This window comes from Pongo abelii, chromosome 19, assembly GCF_028885655.2.
Source record: "Pongo abelii isolate AG06213 chromosome 19, NHGRI_mPonAbe1-v2.0_pri, whole genome shotgun sequence".
In the NCBI taxonomy this organism is placed as follows: Eukaryota; Metazoa; Chordata; class Mammalia; order Primates; family Hominidae; genus Pongo; species Pongo abelii.
Window position 1 is genome coordinate 53620386 of NC_072004.2, and position 22328 is coordinate 53642713.

Genomic DNA, 22328 nt, shown 5'->3' on the forward strand with positions numbered 1-22328 from the left:
CTCCCGCCAAATTTTCTGTCAAATGAAGCATGTTGGAGTTAGCGGAGCTGCCAGGCTTCCCAGAGCTGCCCGCGGATGCTGGGTCTTGGGCTCTGGAGCCCTGGTGGGACCCAGCTGGAAGGAGCCAGGGAAGGGCAGACCTCAAGGGCTGAGAGCCTTTGAGCAAATGAGCACCACTGGGCTGGCTTTGGGACCCCGGGAGGTGCCATCCTCAGGCCACAGACACACCAGTCTTAGGTCCTAGCCTGTAGGTGGGGTCCTGACACAAGCGGGCAGCCACCCCCAAGCCAGGACTGTGGTTCCCCTTTTGGAATTTTATCAAACAGCCAAAGTTAACAGCAACCTGGGGTCAGGTCCAGCAGGGACTGCTGCCCCTATAAAGAAATACCTGAGATTGGGTAATTTATAAAGGAAACAGGATTAATTGACTTGCAGTTCAGGAAACTTACAATCATGGCAGAAGGGGAAGGGGAAGGGGAAGCAGGCACCTTCTTCACAAGACGGCAGGAGGGAGTGAGTGGAGAACCAGTAAGTGCCACACTTTGAAACTATCAGCTCTCCTGAGAACTACCTCACTATCCGGGGAGCAGCACGGTGGAAACTGTCCCCAAATCCAATCCCCTCCCACCAGGTTCCTCCCTTGACACAGGAGGATTACAATTCCAGATGTTTTGGGTGGGGGACACAGAGCCAAACCTGTGAGGCTCTCAGTCTATCTTGCAGCTCCCCTGGGGCTGAGGCTGAGTACAGATCTGCTGGCCTTGCCCTATAGCATGCGAGGGATCTGCCAGTGCGCCCCCATTTGCTGCTTCTTGGGGATGGTGGTGACTTCCTTCAGAGAAGTGTGTATTTGTTCTCCTCCTGCCCCTCCAGGGCTTTGTGGAGCCCTGGCCAAGTTCTCCCAGGGTAAGGGCAGGAAAGAGGGCTCCTTGCCCTTCTTGCTGCTTGAGTGACAACCCTGTGGTCATCCCTAGGCCCGTCACTGCCCCTGCTTCTAAACTGAGAACATTTTGGCAAATCTTCCTGGCAGAGGCTGGGGGCTCATCCCTGCTATCTGTTCTAGCTTGGTAAAGCCAGGTTAAGACATCTGGGCAAGCAGACAGTAGAGTGGACCCCAGGAAGGGTGGGTGGAGGGCGCTGGCCTTTGGGCTTCTCTGGACCAGGGTGGGAAGGGGGAAGTTTAACGGGAAATAGAGTTCTCAGGACTATGTTTAGGAGAAGGTGGCAATGCTGGTGGGGGGATGTCCATTCATCCATCCATTCATCCATTGTCTCCCCCCACCCCCATCTCGGACTGTCCCAATGACAGCCCTAGCAAGAAGAGACAAGAAACAAGACAAGTTCACGTTGTCCAGTTTTGAGGTACTGGCAGAAGTTGCACCAGTATGAGAATAGTGGGTCAGTTTTCTCCAGGATCCAGAAAGCATTATCAGGCAGCCTCGGGGTAAGGAAAGGAGCCCGGCCTCTCCAGCAGCCACACAGGCCTGCAGTAAGATGGGGCTGGGGCTGGTTTGGGGTGGAGGATAAGTGACAGCCAAGGTTTGTCAGCATGCAGAGGGGTGGCTGACTCATGGACTAGGGGCTGCGGAGCCCAGTGGTTGCCCTTAGTTCTTGGATCCTGGGAGACTTCTGGAGCCTGGATCTGGGCAGCCTAGGGGTGGAGGTGGTGAGGGGCAGGGCTGGGGGCAGGAGGAGAGGCCTTGCATGACAGGGTGCAGGGCAGGAAGCCAGCCAGGGACTGCTTTGCAGTGGCTGCCCCCATCACCCTTCCCACCCCCAAACCCACCCCTACCCCCACCCTGGTGCAGGGTGGGTCCTGGGCAGGTGTCCTCTGCTTTGGCCTCAGCACATCCCAAGATGGAAGCTGACAGCCATGCGGGCATGTCACTTGCACTAGCTTTGTCCTGCAGTTTCTGCTTCCTGGAGCGTGGGGCACCCACCCAAGAGAGCACGGGCACACCCCACACCTCTCATTGAGGGTGCTGGGAGGTGGACCAAGGTCCTGCAGCCCTGTGCTTGTGCTGTGAAAATTAGCCTAGGAGTCCCATGTCCGCCCCTCCAGGTGGAGCCCCAGGAGCCTGAACAGTGGCATGCAGTGAGATGAGGAGGGAGAGAGAACTGGAAAAGAAGGAGAGAGAAAGAGAGATGAGGAGAAGGGAAAGAGAGAGAGGAAGAGAGATTGGGAGAGAGACAGAGGAGGCTGAGAGGATAAGGAGGGTGAGAGATGGGGAGAGAGACACAAAACACAAACAGAGAGAGACGTGCATGAGTAGGAGGTCGAGTTACTCTTGATCCCATTTCCCAGTGAAAACTGTAGGTCGCCATCACCTAACCACACATGCAATAAAGTCTACCTGCTGCTTAGAGCCCTGAGAACCCCTTCTCGTGGAGCACAAAATTTTTGACTACTGCCCTTCCTCACTGCATTTTTGTTGTCTCTTCCAGTGAACCATGATGTCTTGTCTATTGCCTTCCTGGGCTCAAGGATCCATCAAAAACTGACGCTTCTTTTGGGGAGGGTCTGCAGTGCCTTCAACTCACTAGGCTCCCCAGGAAGCTTGCACACTTGGCTTGGGCCCTAAGCAGCTGGGTACATGCTGGGGCTCTGCTTCTCTCTTTCAGTAAGAAGGAGAACTAAGAAAGAGACTGAAGCATGGTCTGAGGAGAAGGCACTTGTGCAAACACGAGGAGAATGAGGAGCCTGAGTTGTCTTCATTTCTTCTAAAAGCACACATTCCCAGTTGGGTGCGGTGACTCTTGCCTGTAATCCCGGCACTTTAGAAGGCTGCAGCGGGCAGATCACCTGAGATCGGGAGTTCGAGACCAGCCTAACCAACATGGAGAAACCCCATCTCTACTAAAAATACAAAATTACCCGGGCATGGTGGCACATGCCTGTAATCCCAGCTACTTGGGAGGCTGAGGCAGGAGAATCGCTTGAAGCCAGAAGGCGGAAGCTTCAGAGAGCCGAGATTTCGCCATTGTACTCCAGCCTGGGCAATAAGAGTGAAACTCCATCTCAAAAAACAAAAAAACAAAAAAACACGCATTCCCTCCCAGGCCACCTTAGTGAGGGCATGAAGCACAGCGTGCGTGCGTGCGTGTGTGTGTGCGCGCGCGCATGTGTGCATATGTGTGTTTGTGTGTTGCAGGGGTTACAGTGGACAGGATGTGGGAGGGCAGCTGCAGCTCCAAGCTGCAAATCTTTCTGATAGAATGTTTAAGACTCCTTGGACCACAGCAAGAGAGTGTTTTCATTTGCACCCATTTTTATTAGCATTTAAACCTGTATTTTTTGTAGCAGTTAAGCAGTAAACCTTAAGCTGCTTAACTATTCCTTGAAGCATTTACACCGGCGGTTCCCAACCTTTTTGCTACCTGAGACCAGTTTTCTTGAAGACAACTCTTCCACGGACCCGGGAGAAGGGGAAGGGATGATGTGGAGATGATTCAAGCCCATTACATTTATTGTGTGCTTCATTTCTATTATTATTTCACTGTAATATTTACTGAAATAATTACACAACTCACCATAACGTGGAATCAGTGGGAGCCCTGAGCTTGTTTTCCCGTAACTACATGGTCCCACTTGGGGGTGATGGGAGACAGTCACAGATCATCAGGCATTAGGTTCTCATAAGGAGCACGCAATCTAGACGCCTGGCATGCGCAGTTCACAGTTGGGTTCACGCTCCTATGAGAATCTAATGGCACTGCTCATCTGACAGGAGGCAGAGCTCATGTGGTAATACGAGGGATGGGAAGTGGCTGTTTCTACAGATGAAGCTTTGCTCACTGGCTGGCTGCTCACCTGCTGTATAGCCTGGTTCCTAACAGTTGGGGATCCCTCATTTACCCAGCAAGATAAATACATTATTATGTCAATTGAAATTATTCACCTTGAAACACCCCAAATTACCTTGCATACTTCACCCACCCAAGGGTCCCGTAGCACACTTTGGGAGCTGTAGACAGTAAGCCTGGAGCTCCATGGAGCATTCCATCTCTCCACCATCTGTGGGCTAACAGGCTGCATTAGTTTCCTAGGGCTGTTTTACAGTACCACAGACTGGGCATCTTCAACAACAGAATGTTACTATCTCGCAGCACTGGAGGCCATGAGTCCAAGATCAAGGTGTCAGCAGGGTGGGTCCCCTCTGAGGCTGTGCAGGAAGGCTCTGTTCCAGGCCTGTCTCCTGATGCGTGGGTGGACGTCTTCTCCCTGTGACTCTCCATTAAGGGTGATTCTGGTGAGGGCTCCGAAGAGGAGACTTGGACAGAATGTTGGTAGATAAATGTGTCAGTGGAAACCAGAGGGTACACAGGACTCCATCCATGCCCAGGGCTTTCTGGGGACAGACATGTCCAAGCAGCAGCCATTCCCAACCGAGTTCTGTTTCTGGAAAGCCAGGCAACAGCTGGGGCTAGGCCCTCTGGGATTTGTTTAGTGACCCAATTATGTGGGAGGCCTGCAGTGGGTGGTTGGGTGGGGGGTGGTACCACCCAACCTCATTGCATCACTCACTTCCCAGGCCCTGCCTTCAACCCCTCCTGACCAGGCCCTGTCCTGGTTCTCAGCCACCCTGTCCCAGTGGGTGCTTCAGCCCACTCACTGACCAAGTAAGGGACTGACTCCAGGTTACAGAGTGCTGTGTTTATGTGACCTGAGAATATGTGTGCGCACAGTGTGCCTGCAGTGTCCTTGTACAGTTGAGCATGTACATGTCCTGCCCATGTGTAGGCAGCTTGTCCACACATGCCTAGGAGTGTGACTCCATGTCCTGGTAGATGGGGAAGAAGAGAGGGAGTTGTGCCCAGGGTCCCCTGATTACTTCTATGGGTGCATGTTTGTGCATCCTGTTAGGAGTCCTTGGGGGTATGGAAGATTCTGCCCTGGGTGCCCTTGATCGTGTGTGCGCGCGCGCGGGCGCGCGCACGCACGCACATTAGGGGGTGTACTGCATTACAGCATCCTCAACCAATTCTGTATGTGTGCATATGTTTGTGTGTGTGTGTCCTACAGGTGTGAGCGAGTGGATGCTTCCAGTACGTGTCTGCACATGTGAGCGTGCACTTGCATTGTCCTTGCACACCTGTGTGTGTCCCGTGAGAGCGAAAGGAGCCCAGCATGTGCTGGCACCTGCAGGAACGTGTGAGTGAGTGTGCGTTCTGCGGGTCCCTGTCCTGCTGGCTCCCCGCTTGTCCCGAGGGAGTGCGCGCACGGGGTCCCAGGCCGGCGTGCCCGCCGGTGTGAGTGCGAGTGAGTGTGGCCCCACGCAGCTCTCTCCTCTCTACGCTGCCTGGGCAGCCCGCACACTCAGGCTGCCTGGTTGCTGCCGGGTGCCGCGGGCTGGGCCGGCGCCCCCACCCCCCCGCCTGCCCGCCCCGGCACTCACTCGCGCTGGCCTTCGCGGAGGCCCCGCCGCGCCATGCCGGGCCTGCTGGGCCGCCCCTGGCGGGGGTCGCTCGGGGCCAGGCCGTGCGGGGGCGGAGAAGCGCTGCCTGTATGACCCCCCGGCGGCGCGGGGAAAAGGCGACCGTTTGTCCGGGAGCATGTGGCCATCGACGTGTGCCCCGCCCTCATCCGCCCTATCCAGCAGATCTCTGGCTACTTGCCCCACTTCCCGCGGGACCTGCCCCATGACGCCCCCGCGCGCCCAGCCACTGCCAGCGCCGGCCGCCGCCGCCCCTCTGACGGGCGCCCACGACGACAAGGATGGCGACCATCTCTTCGGAAGTCTAAGGATCCAGCATAGGTCTCAGCCCTGCGCAGCCGCCCGTCAAGCCGTCAGAGGACGAGCCGGACGCCAAAGGCTACGAGTGGACGATTGCAGTAAGTTTCCAACTCGCCGACTTCGCGCCCCTCCACTGGCTCCGGCTTGGCGGTCCCCGGCTTCGGGGTGCCCTCTGTCCCTCCCCGTCGCGGCTTCGCGTTCTCCCTTGGCAATACCCCCGCCGCGGGGCGGCAGAGCCCCTAAGCGCTTCGTGCGCTCTCCGCGCCCTGCCCACCGGCCCCGACCCGTCCCCCGACCGGACGGGAGAGTTGGGAAATTGGGGGCACCCGCTGTGGGGGTCCCATTTCCAGGGCTGGGCTCCGGGGAGCCGGTGCGGCGCCCGCTCCCTGCCCGCCAGCCCTTTGGGAGCTCAGGCGCTGGCAGCCGCTTTTGTTCCCGGGAAGGGCGGAGCTGCGTCTCGGGTAGACACGCGTTGCAGCCGGCAGCGTAGTCGCTCCCCGCTGGCCGGCCGCTCCTGCAGGGCCCCGCAGCGGAGGGTCGGGACTGAGGCGGGCTGGGGCGGGCTGGGGCGGGCTGGGGAGGGGGCCCAGGGCTGGAGCCGGTTCGGCCTCCCGGGTGGCGCGCTGCGCCGAGGAACTAGGATGACCGCCGCGCCGCTTGTCCTTTGGAAAAACCTTAGCGGTTCCTCCTCTGTTGTCCGTGGACCCCGCCGCGGCGTTCTCCAGGGCCGCGGACCTTTGCCCACTGGTTGCGCCCGCTGTCCCGGGGCAGAAAGGACTCCCCTCCTCCCGGACCGAGCCCCGAGCCCCATGGAGCAGGCAAGCGCCGGAGTCCCGGGGCCGAGGCCCGACCGGCAGGCGCTCCGGGACCTTTTCCCGCCCCCGAGGGTGCATGTCCGGCCAGGGCCGGGACTGGCTGGGAAACCGAGGCCGGAAGAGGTCGCAGTCCAGCGAGGAATCGGTTTGTACGGGGTGGGGGTGGGGGTGGGATGGGAGACCCCTCCCCAACCCCACCAGCCCCAGCCCAGCTGTGGCCTCAGCCATGTCACTCAGAAAACCAGCGTCAAACCCCACCCTGCCCAGGATGTGGACCTTGCCTGGTGAGAGTCCTGCAGAGACTTCCCCAGGGCCCCTCCACCGCGCAGCAGCGGTGTCTGCGCTGGGCCCGGGCACTCACCAGGGCCTGCAGGCTGCCAGCCTGGAGTTTCCCTAGCATTAAATGTGCCACCGGAAGCTGAAGGTGGGGACGACCAGTGCCCCGCGGAGCGAAGACCCCGCATCTCTCCAGGATGGGGGGTTTGCTTGGGGGTCCACTTAGGGGTGTATCCCTCAGGCATTGGAAGTGGGGATGGGAGGCCCCGAGCCATGGTGGCTCCCCCAGTCCCCAGTTCTTTCTCTATGTAAATCCAGCTTTGCAGGGACTGGGATGTGGTGCATTTCCTGGAAGAGCTGGGGTCCTGGGGCGTGGGGAGCTGGGGCTGGGGTGTGGGGAGGGGCCCAGGGTGGGCAAGCTGAAGCAGGACTGGCACAGGCCTCTGGAGGGCCTGGGGGAGGCTGGACGCCTCGGGGTGCACCCTTGCTTGTCTGCTCTTCTAAGGGTCAGTCTGTTTGCCCATGTGTAAATAGGGTTGATTGTCCCTGCTCTACGTGGCTGTTGTGAGCATTCAATGAGCACTGCCAGTCCTCGGAGTCTCCTGGGTTTTTTTATTGTGCTAAAATATACAAATATAAATTTCCCATTTCAACCATTTCTTTTTGCTCCTTCACTCCCCACCCAGCCACCCATTTTTAGCGTACAGTTCAGTCATGCTCAGTACCTTCACACTGTGTGCAGCCCATCTCCAGAAGCCTCTTCATCCTGCGAGATTGAAACTGGATCCATTAAACAACAGCTCCCCATTCCTCCTCCCCCGGCCCCTGGCAACCGCCATTCTGCTTCCTTCTCCATGGATGTGACTATTCTAGGAACCTCATGTAAGTGCAATCACCCACTATCTGTGCTTTTGTGTCTACCTTCTTTCAGTCAGCAGAATGTCTTCAGGCTTCATCCATATTGCAGCCCATGTCAAAACTTCCTTTTTCAGGCTGGATGATACTTGAGAATCAAAATCTCCTCTCCTGAACACTTCACCAGCAACAGCATCTGAGAGGCCCAGGGAGGGGCAGGGCTGGGGTTTTGGGGAGAGGCTCTCCTCTCAAAGCCAGACCCCCCCCACATCTATCCCCTTAGTGCCAGCACCAGCCAGGGCCTCCTCTCATGACTTACTCCTCCTGTCCCTCCCGTGGGAGTCGCCCCTAAACCATGGGTTCAGTTTCTGTCTCTTGCCAACTCACTAGCTGGGGAGGGTCTATCCAAGAGCCCCCCTAACAGCTCCCTGACCTGGAATGGGCCTCCTGCCCTCCCCCTTCTGTGGACAGAGGTCAGACTCGTGGGAGGGCAGCCCCACAGAGGGCTGGGTGGAGGCACTGGTGGGAACCCCGGGTCAGGGCCAGGGAAGCCACCTGTTTGGGCACAGAAGCCGTTGGCAGCACAGTGACACGGCCTCAGGCAGTGCCCACTGGTCTTTTTGCTTCTGGCCAAATGTGTGGCTGTTCAGGGTGCTCAGGGACCTGCCGGGTGAAGGAGTGGAGAGGCGGCAGCAGAGGGCCCATCACAGTCCAGGGGTCAGAAGGACAGAGCAGGCATCACTCCATCCCAGTGTGGCAGCGCCCCCAGCCTAGCCCCCACGGGTGTCTTGGGGTACGGAGGTGGGACGACCAGAGCCACTGGACAGACATGCCAAAACTTCTGGTGGCCCAAAGATATGCAAGTGAAATGTGTCAAGAGACAGGACCCAGTGAAAACATTTTGAGCTACAACAAACAAATATATATGAATTGTAAAAATAAGACACAGTGGTCAGGCACTCCCTGCACAGGGTGGGCCACCAGATTCCCAGAACTCTGCACTCCAGGCAAGTGGTGGGAAAGGTAAGAGGCCAGGGTGAGGGAGCTGGGTTTGGAAGAGCAGCCATGTCACTGTGGGTGCACATGGGGCCACTGAGCCAGGCCCTGTCCCAGAGGCAGCCTCACAGTGCAGGGCACAGCTCACGTATGCCCACCTGACCTCAGCCACTTCTCTGGCATCTCACAGGGGCCTGGCATGCAGGGAAGGGGAGGAAACGCTCTGCCTGCCAGGCCCTGTGTCCACGTCGTCTCCCTCCCTCTCACTCCAGCCCTGGGAAGATGGGACTCTTACATCCTTGCCCGTTTTTTTTTTTTTTTTTTTTTTAATTTTGAGAAACGGTTTCAATCTGTTGTCCAGACTGGAGTGCAGTGGCACGATCATGGCTCACTGCAGCCTCTGCCTCCCAGGTTGAAGCAATCCTCCTCCCTTAGACTCCCTAGTAGCCGGGACCACAGACATGTGCCACCACACCCAGCTAATTTTAAAAGTTTTTGTAGAGACGGTGTCTCACTATGTTGCCCAGGCTGGTCTTGAACTCCTGCGCTCATGGGCTGAGATTACAGGTGTGAGCCACTGCGCCCGGCTGAGGCACAGATGATGATGAAGCTGAGGCTTAGGGTGAAAAGTACTCATCCACTTCCTAGCTAGTGAATACAGGGGCTGAGCCCAGAAACCAAGCCAGCCAGGCCCCCAAACTTCTGCCATTTGCCAGTGGCAGAGAAGTAGGTGGTTGGGAGCCCCCTGATCCCCCAGAGCTCTGCCAAACCAAGGTGAGGTCGGCCTGGGAGGGAGACTCAGCCTTCCCTTGGAGATGAGCCTGGTGTGAGCAGCCAGGCTGCCTCCCTGACCTGGCTGGATAGAGGCCTTGCGGTGCATCTTTGAATAATGTTCTGGGGTTACCGGCTGTGCCCCACAGATGCCACAGCTGCCCCCTACAGCCCTGTGCTCCAGCCCAGAAGAAAAAAAATGCAGTTTTCAGAAACAAGAGGCTGCCGCGGTCAGCGAAGCGCCTGTCTGCCCATCCTTCTGTGTGTCCCTGGGTCTGCACGCTTGGCTGGGTTTTCTAAAGGAACCGAAGGCAGAGTGAGTGAGGGGTGCCATCTTGTGGAGGAACCCTCTGGCCGATCAGCTTGTGTGACCTCTGTGGACTGACTGGGAGTTGTGACAAATATGGCCAGAAATAGGGCCTGGTCTCGGACGGTGACCAAGGTTTATGTGGATTTAGGGTCGGTGAGGGACGTGGCCTCTCTGGAGGCCGTGCTGGGAAGATGGGGGAGGGGAGTCAGGACGAGGGAAGGGCCTGACCAAAGCGAGGTAGGGAGGGAGGCTCAGAGGAAGGTGAGCCACCTGGCTTTCAAGATGATGAGGAGAGAAAGTCTGTCCTGACAGAGGCCCCATGACAGCTGCCCTGGGCCAGGATGTTTGTGGGAGGGGAGATTGCACCGCAATGCCACCCTCACTCCCTCTGTCTGGAGATGTGGGGCCAGGGGCTTCTGTGACAGGGGCCATGAATGGACCCAGCCAGGAGACCCAGGGGACAAGGGCATCTGCTGGCCCAGGCACCTGCAGGCCCTGGCAGCTCTGTCTCCCCGATTTCCCATTCACACCCTTTGCTGTTCTCTACCTGGGACCTGAAGCCCATGGACCACAATGGGCTGGCACCACTGTGTCAAGCTGCACCTGCGGCCAGGAGCCAGGAAGGTGAGGGAGTTTCACCCAGGCTTGCCCACCAGCTGTGCCCACCTATGGTGATGGGGGCTGGACTGGGCTGGGGGCACCCAGGGAGGCCCACAGCTGCTGCTCCCCCTCAGAGCCCAAGCAAGCTGAGGAGACCTCAGCCACTCACCTCCATGCAGAGTACCCAGTCTGTCCCACACCCGGGATGCCTTCCAGCGTTACCGTTACCTACCTGCTGATCTGGGGAAACCCCTGGAGAATTTCCAGGCTGGCATTTTATAAGAAGCATTCTCAGCTGGAGGTTACTATGATGTGCAAACAAAGGACTGTGGTCAGATCACACTGGAAGACATTGTTAAACCAGTTTCTTTACTGTAGGACTTACCAGAGCCTTTAATGTGCTGATGGGCTGCTCCTCGACTCTCAGTGAGGGGGATGAAGTAGGCAGCATCTGCCCAATGTATTTGACCACAGAATCCTCGTTCCCATGAGAGATGGGCCAAGAGGCCGACCGCAAATGCACTTAAGGCACCAGCACAACAGGTGCATCTAGGAGAGGAGAGAAAAAAATGCTATTAAATAAAAGCATCAAGGTGACCTTGAGCCATGAAAAATCAGAACTTCTTAGACTTCCTTCCTTCTGTGCATCCTACACTTCAGTGTTGTTTTATTTTTAGTTTCATAGGGCAGAGTCTGAGTTGACTTGGGGACCTAAATGTGTATGCCTGGGGCCCACCGCAGTCCAGGAGGACCACCCCAGAAGGGAACATTGCACCTTCTGCGGGGAAGGCAGGGCTGTAGGAGACACGGCAGTGCCCCACCACCTACTCCTGGGGAAGAAATGGCTCCCCACACCAGGCCTGGATGTCCTTATGCTGCAAGTGGAGCTCAGGGATGTGAGAGCCAAGAGTGAGTGTAACCAGGGAAGTGTGCCCAACGCGGGAGCTCAGTGACCCTGTAACTCGTGGGACTGGAGCCGGCAGGGCCTGTTGTAGGAAGTCCCCAGGACTCTCCCCAGTGTTTTATAAAGAGCAGTCTTCTTGTAGACCAGCTCCTGAAAGCAGTGCGAGAGAGGGATTCCTGTGTCCTTTCCACGGTGGGGAACCTGACGCTGCCACAGAGCTGGAATTGAAACCCCGGGCTGCCTGACCTCCAAACCTAGGCTGGGGTGGCGGGCATCAGACTGAGTCAGACACGGAGCTCAGAGTCGCTGGCACAGGAGGAAGGAGTGGTGGCAATATTCCAGCTCAGAGAGGCCACTGCATGAGCATGCCCGGGGCCAGGATGGGTTCCAGGCAGAGGGGACAGTCCGCAAAGGCAGGGCATGCCCTGGGAAGGAGACTCCAGTTCCAAACCAGGTGTCCTGCAGAACCCACCCCAGGGCACCAGGGGCTGGAGCTGGGATCCTCCTTGGATGAGCCTCCTATGGCTGCTGCAGCAAATGACCACAAACTTAGAGGCTCAGAGCAACACACTTACTATCTCGCCGCTCTGCAGGTTAGAAGTCTAACAGGGGTCTCCCTGGGCTAATGCCAAGGTGTCGGCAGGGCTGCGTTCCTTATGGAGCCTGGGGACTGCAGCCATTTCCTGGCTCTTTCCAGCTTCTAGAGGCCGCCTGCCCTCCTTGGCTGGTGGCCCATTCCTCCACCTTCACAGCCGGCCCGGTTGCATCTCCCTGGCCTTCTTCCTTGGTGACATCTCACTCTTCTCTTCTCTGTCCTTTCTTCTGCTTTTGAGAATGCTGTGACCACATTGGGCCACCCAGACAGTCTAGGAGAATCTCCCTATTTTAAAGTCAGCTAATTAACCACCTTAACTCCTTCTGCAGCCTCAGTTCCCCCTGGCCATGTCAATAACATATTCACAGCTTCGGAGATTAGGACACGGCCATCTCTGGGGGCCATTGTTCTGTCTGCCACACCCTTTGGTGCTAATAAGATCATTTTTTCCTTTCTCCAGGCAAATAAGCTTAGAACAAAAGCTCTCTGTAACACTCTGAACTGCGTGAAGAAAACCCTCACTTACTACAGGATCACAGATGAAGACATGATCCACAAGAGCCTGCAGTGGGTGAGGGCCCTCGGCTGCCTCCTCCCTCCCCAGCCCCCACCCGGAGAAACTGATGCGGGTGCAGGGTCAAGTTCAGACCTCAGACCCGTCTCCCACTTTGGTCCCTTTCTCCTCCTGAGGGAACTGGAGGACGGAGTCTGCCCCTTCTCCTTCCCGGCATAAGCATCAGGTCAGCTGCGGTGGAGAAAAGGGTCCCTTGTGCTTGGAAAGAAAAGCAAGCATTCCTACCAGTTGTCACTCTGCCCTTCCCCTCCCCCTCCACGTCCTGGTTCACGCTGAGTACTCGGGGCCTCCAGGTGGCTGCTCACGGCATCTTGGCCCTACCACCACCACAGATGTCCCTTTCGGGAGGACTTGGGGGCAGTCCAGGGCCTTGTCTCTGGGGAGGCCTGTGGGGCTGGCTCCACGCTGTGACCACAACTTTGTAGATTCCCCACGATGTAGATTGGATTGTGCACATGTGCACACACACACATTTGGAGCACGTGTAAGCGCACACTTAAGAGTGTATACCCACACACACATGTACACATATCATGAAAAAATCTGTAATGAAACATATCAAAATAACTGTGATTATCTCCAGGTGGTAGGAGAATAGGTAATTTTTTCTTACATGTGTGTCTTGTTTTGTTTTTTCCAAATGTTCCACAATGGAGATTCATTACTTTTATGATATGGAAAAACAACAAATGTTATTTAGAAACCTAATCTATAATAGCTGTAATATTACAATAATTTAGTCTGGGCACGGTGCCTCACACCTGTCACCCCAGCAATTTGGGAGGCTAAAGCAGGAGGATGGCTTGAGACCAGGAGTTTGAGACAAGCCTGGGCAACATAGCAAGTCCCCCATCTTTACAAAAAAAAAAAAAAAGATTAAAAATTAAATAAAATAATTTAAACAGTTTGATAAAAGAGAGTGAAAACAAATTTGGGGAGTAGACTACATGAAGGCTGGGAATCCACTGGGCTGAGTGGCCTTTTTCTTAACATCCCAAAATGGAACAACCAAACACAGCTTTAGAAACTCTTCCAGCACCTGCCAGCATGTGTGGCCTGTACTTTTCTGGAGAGGAAACCCACTGGCCCAGTTTGGAAAAGAATCTAGTATGAGACTGTATCTGATTTATCTGTTTATTGAGACAGGGTCTCACTCTGTCACCCACACTTGGTGCAGTGGCACAATCTCAGCTCACTGCAGCCTTGACCTCCTAGACTCAAACCATCCTCCCATCTCAGCCTTCCGAGTAGCTGGGACCACAGGTGTGTGCCACCATGCCCAGCTAATTTTTAAATTTTTCTTTTGTAGAGATGGGATCTTGCTATGTTGACCAGGCTGGTCTTGAACTCCTGGCTTCAAGCGATCCTCCCACCTTGGCCTCCCGAAGTGCTGGGATTACAGGTGTGAGCCACCACACCTGGCCTTGTATCAGATTCAGTACTGATTTTTTTTTAACTATTGTAAGTTTAGCATGTCATCATTTCAGAATACACTGCTTCTCAAAAGAATGAAGGCTACAACAGCCTGAGTCTCTGTTTTTCACGAATTCCCCAGATGATTCTGAAACACACCAGCTTGAGGCCCTCCACTGTTGCATGTTTGAAAGTAGTGGTTCTCAAACTGGTCTGCAACTAGAATCACTTGTGCAGCTTTTAAAACTCTCAGTGGCAAGACCATACTCCAGACCACAAAACTCAGGGGTGGGGTGAAGGGGGCTGTTCATCAGGAGTGTAAATGTCCCCAGGTGATTTTAATGAGCAGCCAGGTTTGAGAACCAGCGTCCTAATGGGAGCAACCTCATAGCCAAGTGTTGTGCCTTCTGAGCCTGAGAAACAACTCTGGCAAAACCTTGCGTCTGAATAACTTTGTGTTCTCTGTCTCCATCTGGTGGTCATTTCGCTACATTGCTATTATTTACCTGTGCAACTTGGGATCTTGTACTTTTAAGAAAGTTTGCCAAAAGAATCAAAAAGAACCAAAAAGACTTGAAATTTCAAGAAATAAAAATGGCTACAAAATATACCATTATAAAGAACAGAATGATCTAAGAGTTATAAATGCATTTGAATAATGCATCTGAATCTTTTGCAGTACTTGGCAAATTAAAAAGCAGTCAATAAGTGCTACTTATTCCCATTATAATTAAACGTAAGTTAGACCTCATCTTTTGGGTACCAGTGATTCATTTTGAATGAATGGCTTTAATTCAACCAAAGAACATATTTAGTCTTATTATACCTGGCATACTGTTGGCAGTGGAGAACAGACACAGTCTGCATGGTGAGAAACATTGTGTGCGTGCGTGTGTGCGTGTGTGAGAAATCAAGAGAGACAGAGAGAGAGAGAGAGTGAGAGAGAGATTATTATTTTAATAAAAAGACTGTTTGGGAGTATACTGCCCTATGAGTTTTGTAACCCCACCCCAATCAGGATTCCAAACAATGAGAGATTATTATTTTAATAAAAAGGCTATTTGGGGGTATACTGTTCTATGAGTTTTGTAGCCCCACCCCAATCAAGATTCCAAACAGTTTGATCACTCCCACAAAACTGCTTCCTGCTTCCCTGTCGTGGCATCCTTGCCTCACCCCAATCCCTGGTCACCAACCGATTTGTTTTTGTCCCTGTAGCTTTGCCTTTTCCATAATGTCATGTGTTCATACAATATGTAACCTTTTGAGACTGGCTTCTTTAACTTACCAAAACTTCCTTCCTTCTGCTTGTTTTAGGTTTATTTTGCCCTTTTTTCTTTAGTTTATTAAAGCTGAGGTTTAGATTGTTGATTTGAGCCTTTCTTCTTTTCTAAAATAAGCATCAAATGCTATAAATTTCCATCTAAGCTCTTCTTTAGCTGCATCTACACATTTTGATTTCTTGTATTTTTGTTTTTGTTCAATTTTAAGTATTTTCTAATATCCTCATTTCCTTTGAGACTACCTCCTTTGACCCATGGATTACTTAGAAGTATATTATTTAATTTCCAAGTATTTAGAGATTTTTGTCAGTTATCGATCTCTGGTTTAATTCCATTATGCTCACAGACCTTGCTTTGTGTTATTTCTATTCTTTTAAATTTGTTAAGGTTGGTTTTATGGGCTTGGAGCGGTGGCTCATGCCTGTAATCCCAGCACTTTTGGGAGGCCAAGGCGGGTGGATCATTTGAGGTCAGGAGTTCGAGACCAGCCTGGGCAACATAGCGAAACCCCATCTCTACCATAAATACAAAAATTACCCAGGTGTGGTGGCACAAGCCTGTGGTCCCAGCTACTCGGGAGGCTAAGGTGGGAGGACCGTTTGAGCCCATGAAGTTGGGCTGCAGTGAGCTGAGATTGCACTACTGTACTACAGCCTGGGCAGCAGAGCAATACCCTGTCTAAAAAAGAAAAAAAATTGTTGTTTTATGATCCAGAATGTGATCTATTTGTTCTAGGGATTACTGAGAAAGGCAGGTTGGAGTCTCCAACTGTAATTGCTGATTTGCCATTTCTCTTTTCAGTTCTGTCAGGTTTTGCCTCATGGATTTTGAAGCTCTGTTGTTAGGTACATAGATGCTTAGGATTGTTAATGTTTTCTTTGAAAATTGACCTTGTTATCATTATGTAATATCCCTCTCTATCCTTGGTAAATTTCCTTGCTCTGAAGTCTGTTTTGTCTGATGGTATATAACTACTCCAGATTTCTTTTGATTATTATTTGTATGATATATCTTTCTCTTTTGTCCTTTCATTTTTAATCTATACTATTTGCTTAAAATGAGTTTCTTAGACACATATAGTTGAGTGTTGGGTTTTTTGTTCGTTAGTTTTTTACATTCAACAATCTCTGTCTTTTTATTAGCATATTTCATCTTTTTAAATTTAATATAATCGTTGGTATGTTTGGATTTACATTTAATATTTTATTGTTTGTTTTCTATTTGTTCTCTATTTTTCCCTGTGTTTTTCATTCCTGTTTTGACTTTTCCTGCCTTTCTTTGGATTATTTGAATTTTTTTGAATTCCATTTTAATTCACTGATTTTTTAAACCAGATCTTTTTGTGTAAGTTGAAAATGTAGTTGCTTTAGGGATTACAAAACACCTAGGTTTTCATAGTCTATTTAGGATTATATATTTAGTGCTTCACGTGAAATGTAGAAACCAGCCTGACCAATGTGGAGAAACCCCGTCGCTACTAAAAATACAAAATTAGCCGGGCGTGGTGGCACGCACCTGTAATCCCAGCTACTCGGGAGGCTGAGGTGGGAAGATCCCTTGAGCCCAGGGGTGTCTTCAGGAAATTAAGGTTCTCTCTGTTCTCTACATGTCAAGTAGTTATGGACGGTATCCTGAACATTCTAATTTTGTGTTATGAGAATCTGGGCCATGTTGGAAGCCTGTGTTTTTGCTTTGGCAGGCAATCGTCCTGGTTAGGTTCAGTCCACAAGTTCCCACCTGCCTCCTGCGGGTTGTGGTTCAATGTCAATTAAGCTTCAGAGCCTTTGCCGCGCTGTTCAGATCCGTCCCGTGTGTGCGCCACCCAGTGGCGGGTACGAGACTGGACAGTGGCTTGTCCCACGGTTCAGTTCTCAAAGCCTTTGGTCAGATCCACACATGGAATGCCTGGGCATGAGCCCAGGAGTTCACATACAACTTTAGGGTATTGCCTTCTTGCGTTCCCTCCTCTCTGAAATCTCAACACTTTACAGTCTCAGGGGTCCCTCTTTCCGGTCCCCTGGCTAGAAAGTCAGGGTTTTAACTGTACTGCTCTGCCCTACAGTTTCTGCAACTGTCTGCCTCCACGGCCAAGCATGGAAGGTTGTGTAGAGAGAAAAAAGCCATGGGCACGACTCCCTTGCTGTTGGGACCATTCTTCCCCTGGCAGAGAGATGAGTTTCCTTCCCTTGAAGTTCTAGGCACCTGCCTGGCTGCCACTGCTGCAGTGAGATTGCCTAGGGGCTGGTGTGGGGAGAAAAGAGACAGCAAACACAGGATTTCCCCACTTTCGCTGACCTGTAAGGGTGCTTCGCTCTCTCCTAGGGTCAGAAACAGAGGCTCAGAGCTCTTTCTATCTGCATCTGGTACGCAATTCCAGGTTTTGTTTCATCTTTGAGTCCAGGCCAGGAGACCCCAGAGGGGGAATAAAACGGCAGACTTACTGCCACTTTGGTGGTGTTTCGAGTTCTCTTTTCCTTCCCGGATCTTCCTGCTACCACTTTGTTTTCAGAGCTAGCTGCTGCTGCCTGTGGTCCAGGATTCATAGTAGCATTCAGTGGGAAAGACAGGATGGAGTATGACTGGAATGAGAATGGGAGATGGATTTTTATTTAAAAAACAAAAGCATGGATTTTTAAAGGTTGAAAAATGCACACTAATTGGGGGAGAAATTTCTCTTTTCCCCCACAGTGTGGTAGCTGTAAGCCTGATTCCTGGCTTGAATTTTTGTTTTCACTTTTCCAGATGACCTTTAGAATCATTTAGTCCTTAAATTAGCCAGGTGTGGTGGCACACACCTGTAATCCCAGCTACTTGGGAGGCTGAGGCATAAGAATTGCTTGAATCCATGAGCAGAGGTTGCAATGAGCCAAGATAATATGACTGCACTCTAGCCTGGGTGACAGAGTGAGATTCTGTCTCAAAAAAAAAAAAAAATCATTTTGTCCTTTAAAAAATTCTAATTTTGATGGGAATTTTATGAAATGTATAGATTTGGAGAAAAGTAGCCTTTTAATAGATTGAGTCCTTCAGTCTAGTAATATATCTTCTCATTTAAAAAAATCTTCTTTTATGACCACTGGTAAAACTTTTTATTTTTTTCCTCAGAATTCTTGCATAAGCTTGGTTAAATTTATTCTCAGGTATTTTTATTATTAAAATTTTTATTAAAAATCGAATTGGTTATTGCTGATATATAGAAGAGCTACTGATTTGGTATATTTACTTTGTAACCAGCTGCCTTACAGAACTTTTATTGGTTTTATTACTTTCTGAATATTGGTTTAATTACTTTCTGAATTTTGGTTTTATTACTTTCTTGGTTTTCTGCACACAAGGATTTGTGAATCCAATCACTTAGACTGGTTTTCTGCAAATAATGATAATTTGGAACCTCTTTTTGAAAAAAAAAACTTTGAAAATTTTGATTTTTGGTTTATCGAATCACATTGGCCATTAATTCTTGTACAGTATTAGGTAATATTGGTGATATCATTCTTGCTTGTCTTGGTTCTGAGTCTTTTAGGGAAGTCCCTATTAAGATAGGTATATTTCATTATGCTAATGAATTATCTTTTTGAATTCTTTTTTAAAAATAATTTTGATCAGAAAAGGATACTGCATTTCATCACTCTTCCAGCATCCATAAAAATGACCATTTGTATTTTCTTATTTGACCCACTAATGTGATTGCATTTTATTAATAGGACTTTCCTGCATTCCTGCAGCAAATCCTGGCTGGTCATGGCGGAGACTGTAAAGCAATCATTCTCAAGGAGGGGCTTTTTCACGCAGTATGCCTGGAGAGAGGCTGCACCGCCACCACATTCTTCCCCGATGAGTCCCGTGAGCCACGGCTGCGGGCTACGGTGTTGTGGTGCTCAGGTGTGTTGGACGGAAATGGTAATTGAATGAGAGCTCATCTTCCAAGACTTTGGCCCCACCCCTAATATAATGTCCATGTTCCTGGAGCTGAGGATCCCTTCAGCCTAGGCTTGAGGACTCAAGGTGCGTACTAGAACAAGACAGACATTCTCCAATATCCCACTCTAGGGATCTTACTCCAATGAGAAGAAGCAGAGAAATTCTAGCCCCAGGAGAAGACCCAGGAAAAGTGTAACAAGAGGCACCATCTGTCACTGAGCCCCTCTCTCTATGCCAGGCTCTGAGCAGGAGCTACTCCTGAACAACTGTGTGCGGTGCTGGTATCCCTTTCCAGATAAGTGGTCAAGTGATTGCCCAAGGGTGTAGTCATTAAGTAGAGGAGTTGCCCTTCAAAACCAGGAGTAATTCCTGAGCGTGTGCAAGCTGGAGATGTGATTCCTGAAGACTGGCTCTCAGGAATGGGTCATAAGGCAGAACCAAGAAGGGGGTTCCTACTCCCCTGTTGAGTGTGTGTGGCCTCTCCCACTTCTAGTCCCTTCTCTTTCCTGGGAGGGACCCGTGGGGGCTAGACAGAGGGCTGTTCCTAGTAGGATAGAGAGGTCCTGCAGCAGCACCTCTCCCTCACTGCTGCTTATCTTTCTGATCCAGGTTCCCGAGCCATGCCAGCTAGCACCTGACCTACAAGATTCCAGCTGTTTAACTGCCATCACAAAGGCTCATGATGTGTTGACAGTATTTCTGCCTACTGCTCTGATAAATACCTGACATTTACTGAATGCCAGAAGCTGTTCTAAGAACTTTCTATGTATTATCTATTTTAGTCATTATAACATCCTTATGAAGTAGGCACTTTTATCCCCATTTTACAGATGAATAAAATAAGGCACAGAGGGGTTAAGCAACTTTCACAGGGAGAAAGCTGCACAGCCGGGATTTAAGCCCAAGCTCTTAACCACTGCACTATATCAATGCAGCAAAGGCTGAATGAACCAGAGTATTTGATTTACTTAGCTCTTATGCTGGAAAGATGGTGAGGCTTTTGCTCATGGTCTGTATTCATGCACAAATACCAAAATCGAGGACACCTTTGCATTGGTGCTCTATAGGAGGTTTCCTTTTTTGTTGTTTAGAGAGAAGGTCTTACTCTGTTGCCCTGGCTGGAGTGCAGTGATGCGATCACAGCTAACTGCAGCCTTGACCTCCAGAGCTCAAGCAATCCTCTACCTCAGCCTCCTGAGTAGCTGGGGCTATAGGTGTGCACCACCACACCCAGCTAATTTTTAATTTTTTTTTTTTTTTTTTTGTAGAGACAAAGTCTCGCTATATTGCCCAGGTTGGTCTTGAATTCCTAGGGCTCAGGTGATCCTCCCGCCTTGGCCTATTGGGATTACAGATATGAGCCACGGCACCCAACCTCAGAAGAGGCGCTTTTCTTGAGTTCTGGAAGGGGATAGGAATTAACTTTTTTTTTTTTTTAACTCGTCACAGAAAAGGTTCAAAGAGTAAGATAAGCAATGTCTCATAATGCTGTAGTCTAATGGACAAGGGCCCTAGCCATCTGTGCCTGGATGACTCTTCCTCCCAATTTTTAAGTGTCAAAAGATAATTTAGAATCTGGCATTCTGCATTAGAAATCTGAACCAGTGGGGCTGTGTGCTGATTTTCATCAGCTTAAGTTGTCTTTATTGTCTGTGGCTTCCTTTCCCCACAGCAGCTTCACGGAGGCACGTGCCCAGGCATCTGAGGAGCTTCTGTCCTCTGGTGTATGTACACCCACAATGCTGCAGAGAAGAGAATCAGCGTAATGTTGGGACACAGCAGGTACCACTGCCTTCTGAAATTTCTAGAGGTGCTATGCCTTGGTTCTTTTTCTGCACATGAACATTAACATCAACATCAGGATCTGGAAACCTTTACAGAAGCTAAAGTTTTAAAAAGAAAATGAATGGGATTTTATTCAAGATAAGGAAAGTATAAGAGTGAATCATCAAATGAAACCATGAGGCCACTTCACAAATATTTTATCAAAAAACTCACCTGAAAAAACTAATCACAGTAATAAGCTATCTATGCCACATTTTTTTTTCCTTTTTTTGAAAATGCCAAGAAGCTACTACTAAGAATGTATTCAAGAGAAGGAAGTTCCAAGATTCATCACAGGGTCAGGTGGGCTCAAATGTTTCCTGGGCCCTCTATAACACTTCATGTTTAGAATTGTCTCCAAAGAAAAGCAATTTAAGGGAACATTCAATATGGGCGTCTTTGCTGTGCTTGCAGTCTTCATTCATGGACACTGATATTCTATCAATGGAAAATTGAGCCTTTAGTGAACCTGAATACCCTGTTCCCCAATCACTGCCCAGAGAGCAGTTTCTGAGCAGCCAACATGTCAGAGACAGGAAAACAGCAGCTAAAAGGCAAAAGAGAAAAATGGAAGACACGTGACTTTATACGTGTATTTTAAGCTAAATAACCATGATAAAATATCACCAAAACCCATTTTTTGTATCTTTTTAACTATCCCACATCAAAGATAAGTATGGACAACTTTAATTGGTTCTTATATATCCCTAAATTCCTAATTGAAATCAGTTCCAATAAATCGTTGGTGCTCAATAGAGAAATGCAAAATTTAAATATACATATTCAGTAGAAATTACCTTCATAACTTGTGGGGCATTATCAAAATATAATTGGAAACCCCTCTTTGTAACCAACTAAATTAACCAAATGATCTTTTCTTAAAGGCACAAATTAAAAGGTGGCAAAACAACCATATATTTAGTGTGTGGGATCACATTCTCCCAAAGGGCATCAGGAAATTTAGGTAGAAGTCGATGTTGTAGCCTAGGTTAGAGGGCCCTTGCTTGCTGGGAGTTAACTCTGGTTATTGGATTGTGGAGCGGTGTGGCAGGGAAGGCAGTCTGGGGAACACAGGCATTCCAGAAACTCAGAGCAGCAGCTCATCAGCTGTGAGGCACTGTCAGCATCCTCGCGTCCTGTGCGGCTGTGAGGCACTGTCAGCATCCTCGCGTCCTGTGCGGCTGTGAGGCACTGTCAGCATCCTCGCGTCCTGTGCGGCTGTGAGGCACTGTCAGCATCCTCGCGTCCTGTGCGGCTGTGAGGCACTGTCAGCATCCTCGCGTCCTGTGTGGCTGTGAGGAACTGTCAGCATCCTCGCGTCCTGTGTGGCTGTGAGGCACTGTCAGCATCCTCGCGTCCTGTGCGGCTGTGAGGAACTGTCAGCATCCTCGCATCCTGTGCGGCTGTGAGGAACTGTCAGCATCCTCGCGTCCTGTGCGGCTGTGAGGAACTGTCA

General features: G+C 50.7%; 1 protein-coding gene across 1 annotated transcript; it reads left to right on the plus strand.

Moving 5' to 3' along the window:
- The first annotated feature begins 5640 nt into the window (after positions 1 to 5640).
- Positions 5641 to 21633, plus strand: LOC134760612 (uncharacterized). The gene is made up of 6 exons (XM_063719059.1): positions 5641 to 5719; positions 5793 to 6695; positions 7513 to 7708; positions 12318 to 12428; positions 18832 to 19009; positions 19178 to 21633. The coding sequence occupies exons 1-3, from the start codon at positions 5641 to 5643 to the stop codon at positions 7524 to 7526; spliced, it is 996 nt and encodes a 331-aa protein (XP_063575129.1). The 3' UTR covers positions 7527 to 7708; positions 12318 to 12428; positions 18832 to 19009; positions 19178 to 21633.
- The last annotated feature ends 695 nt before the right edge of the window (positions 21634 to 22328 follow it).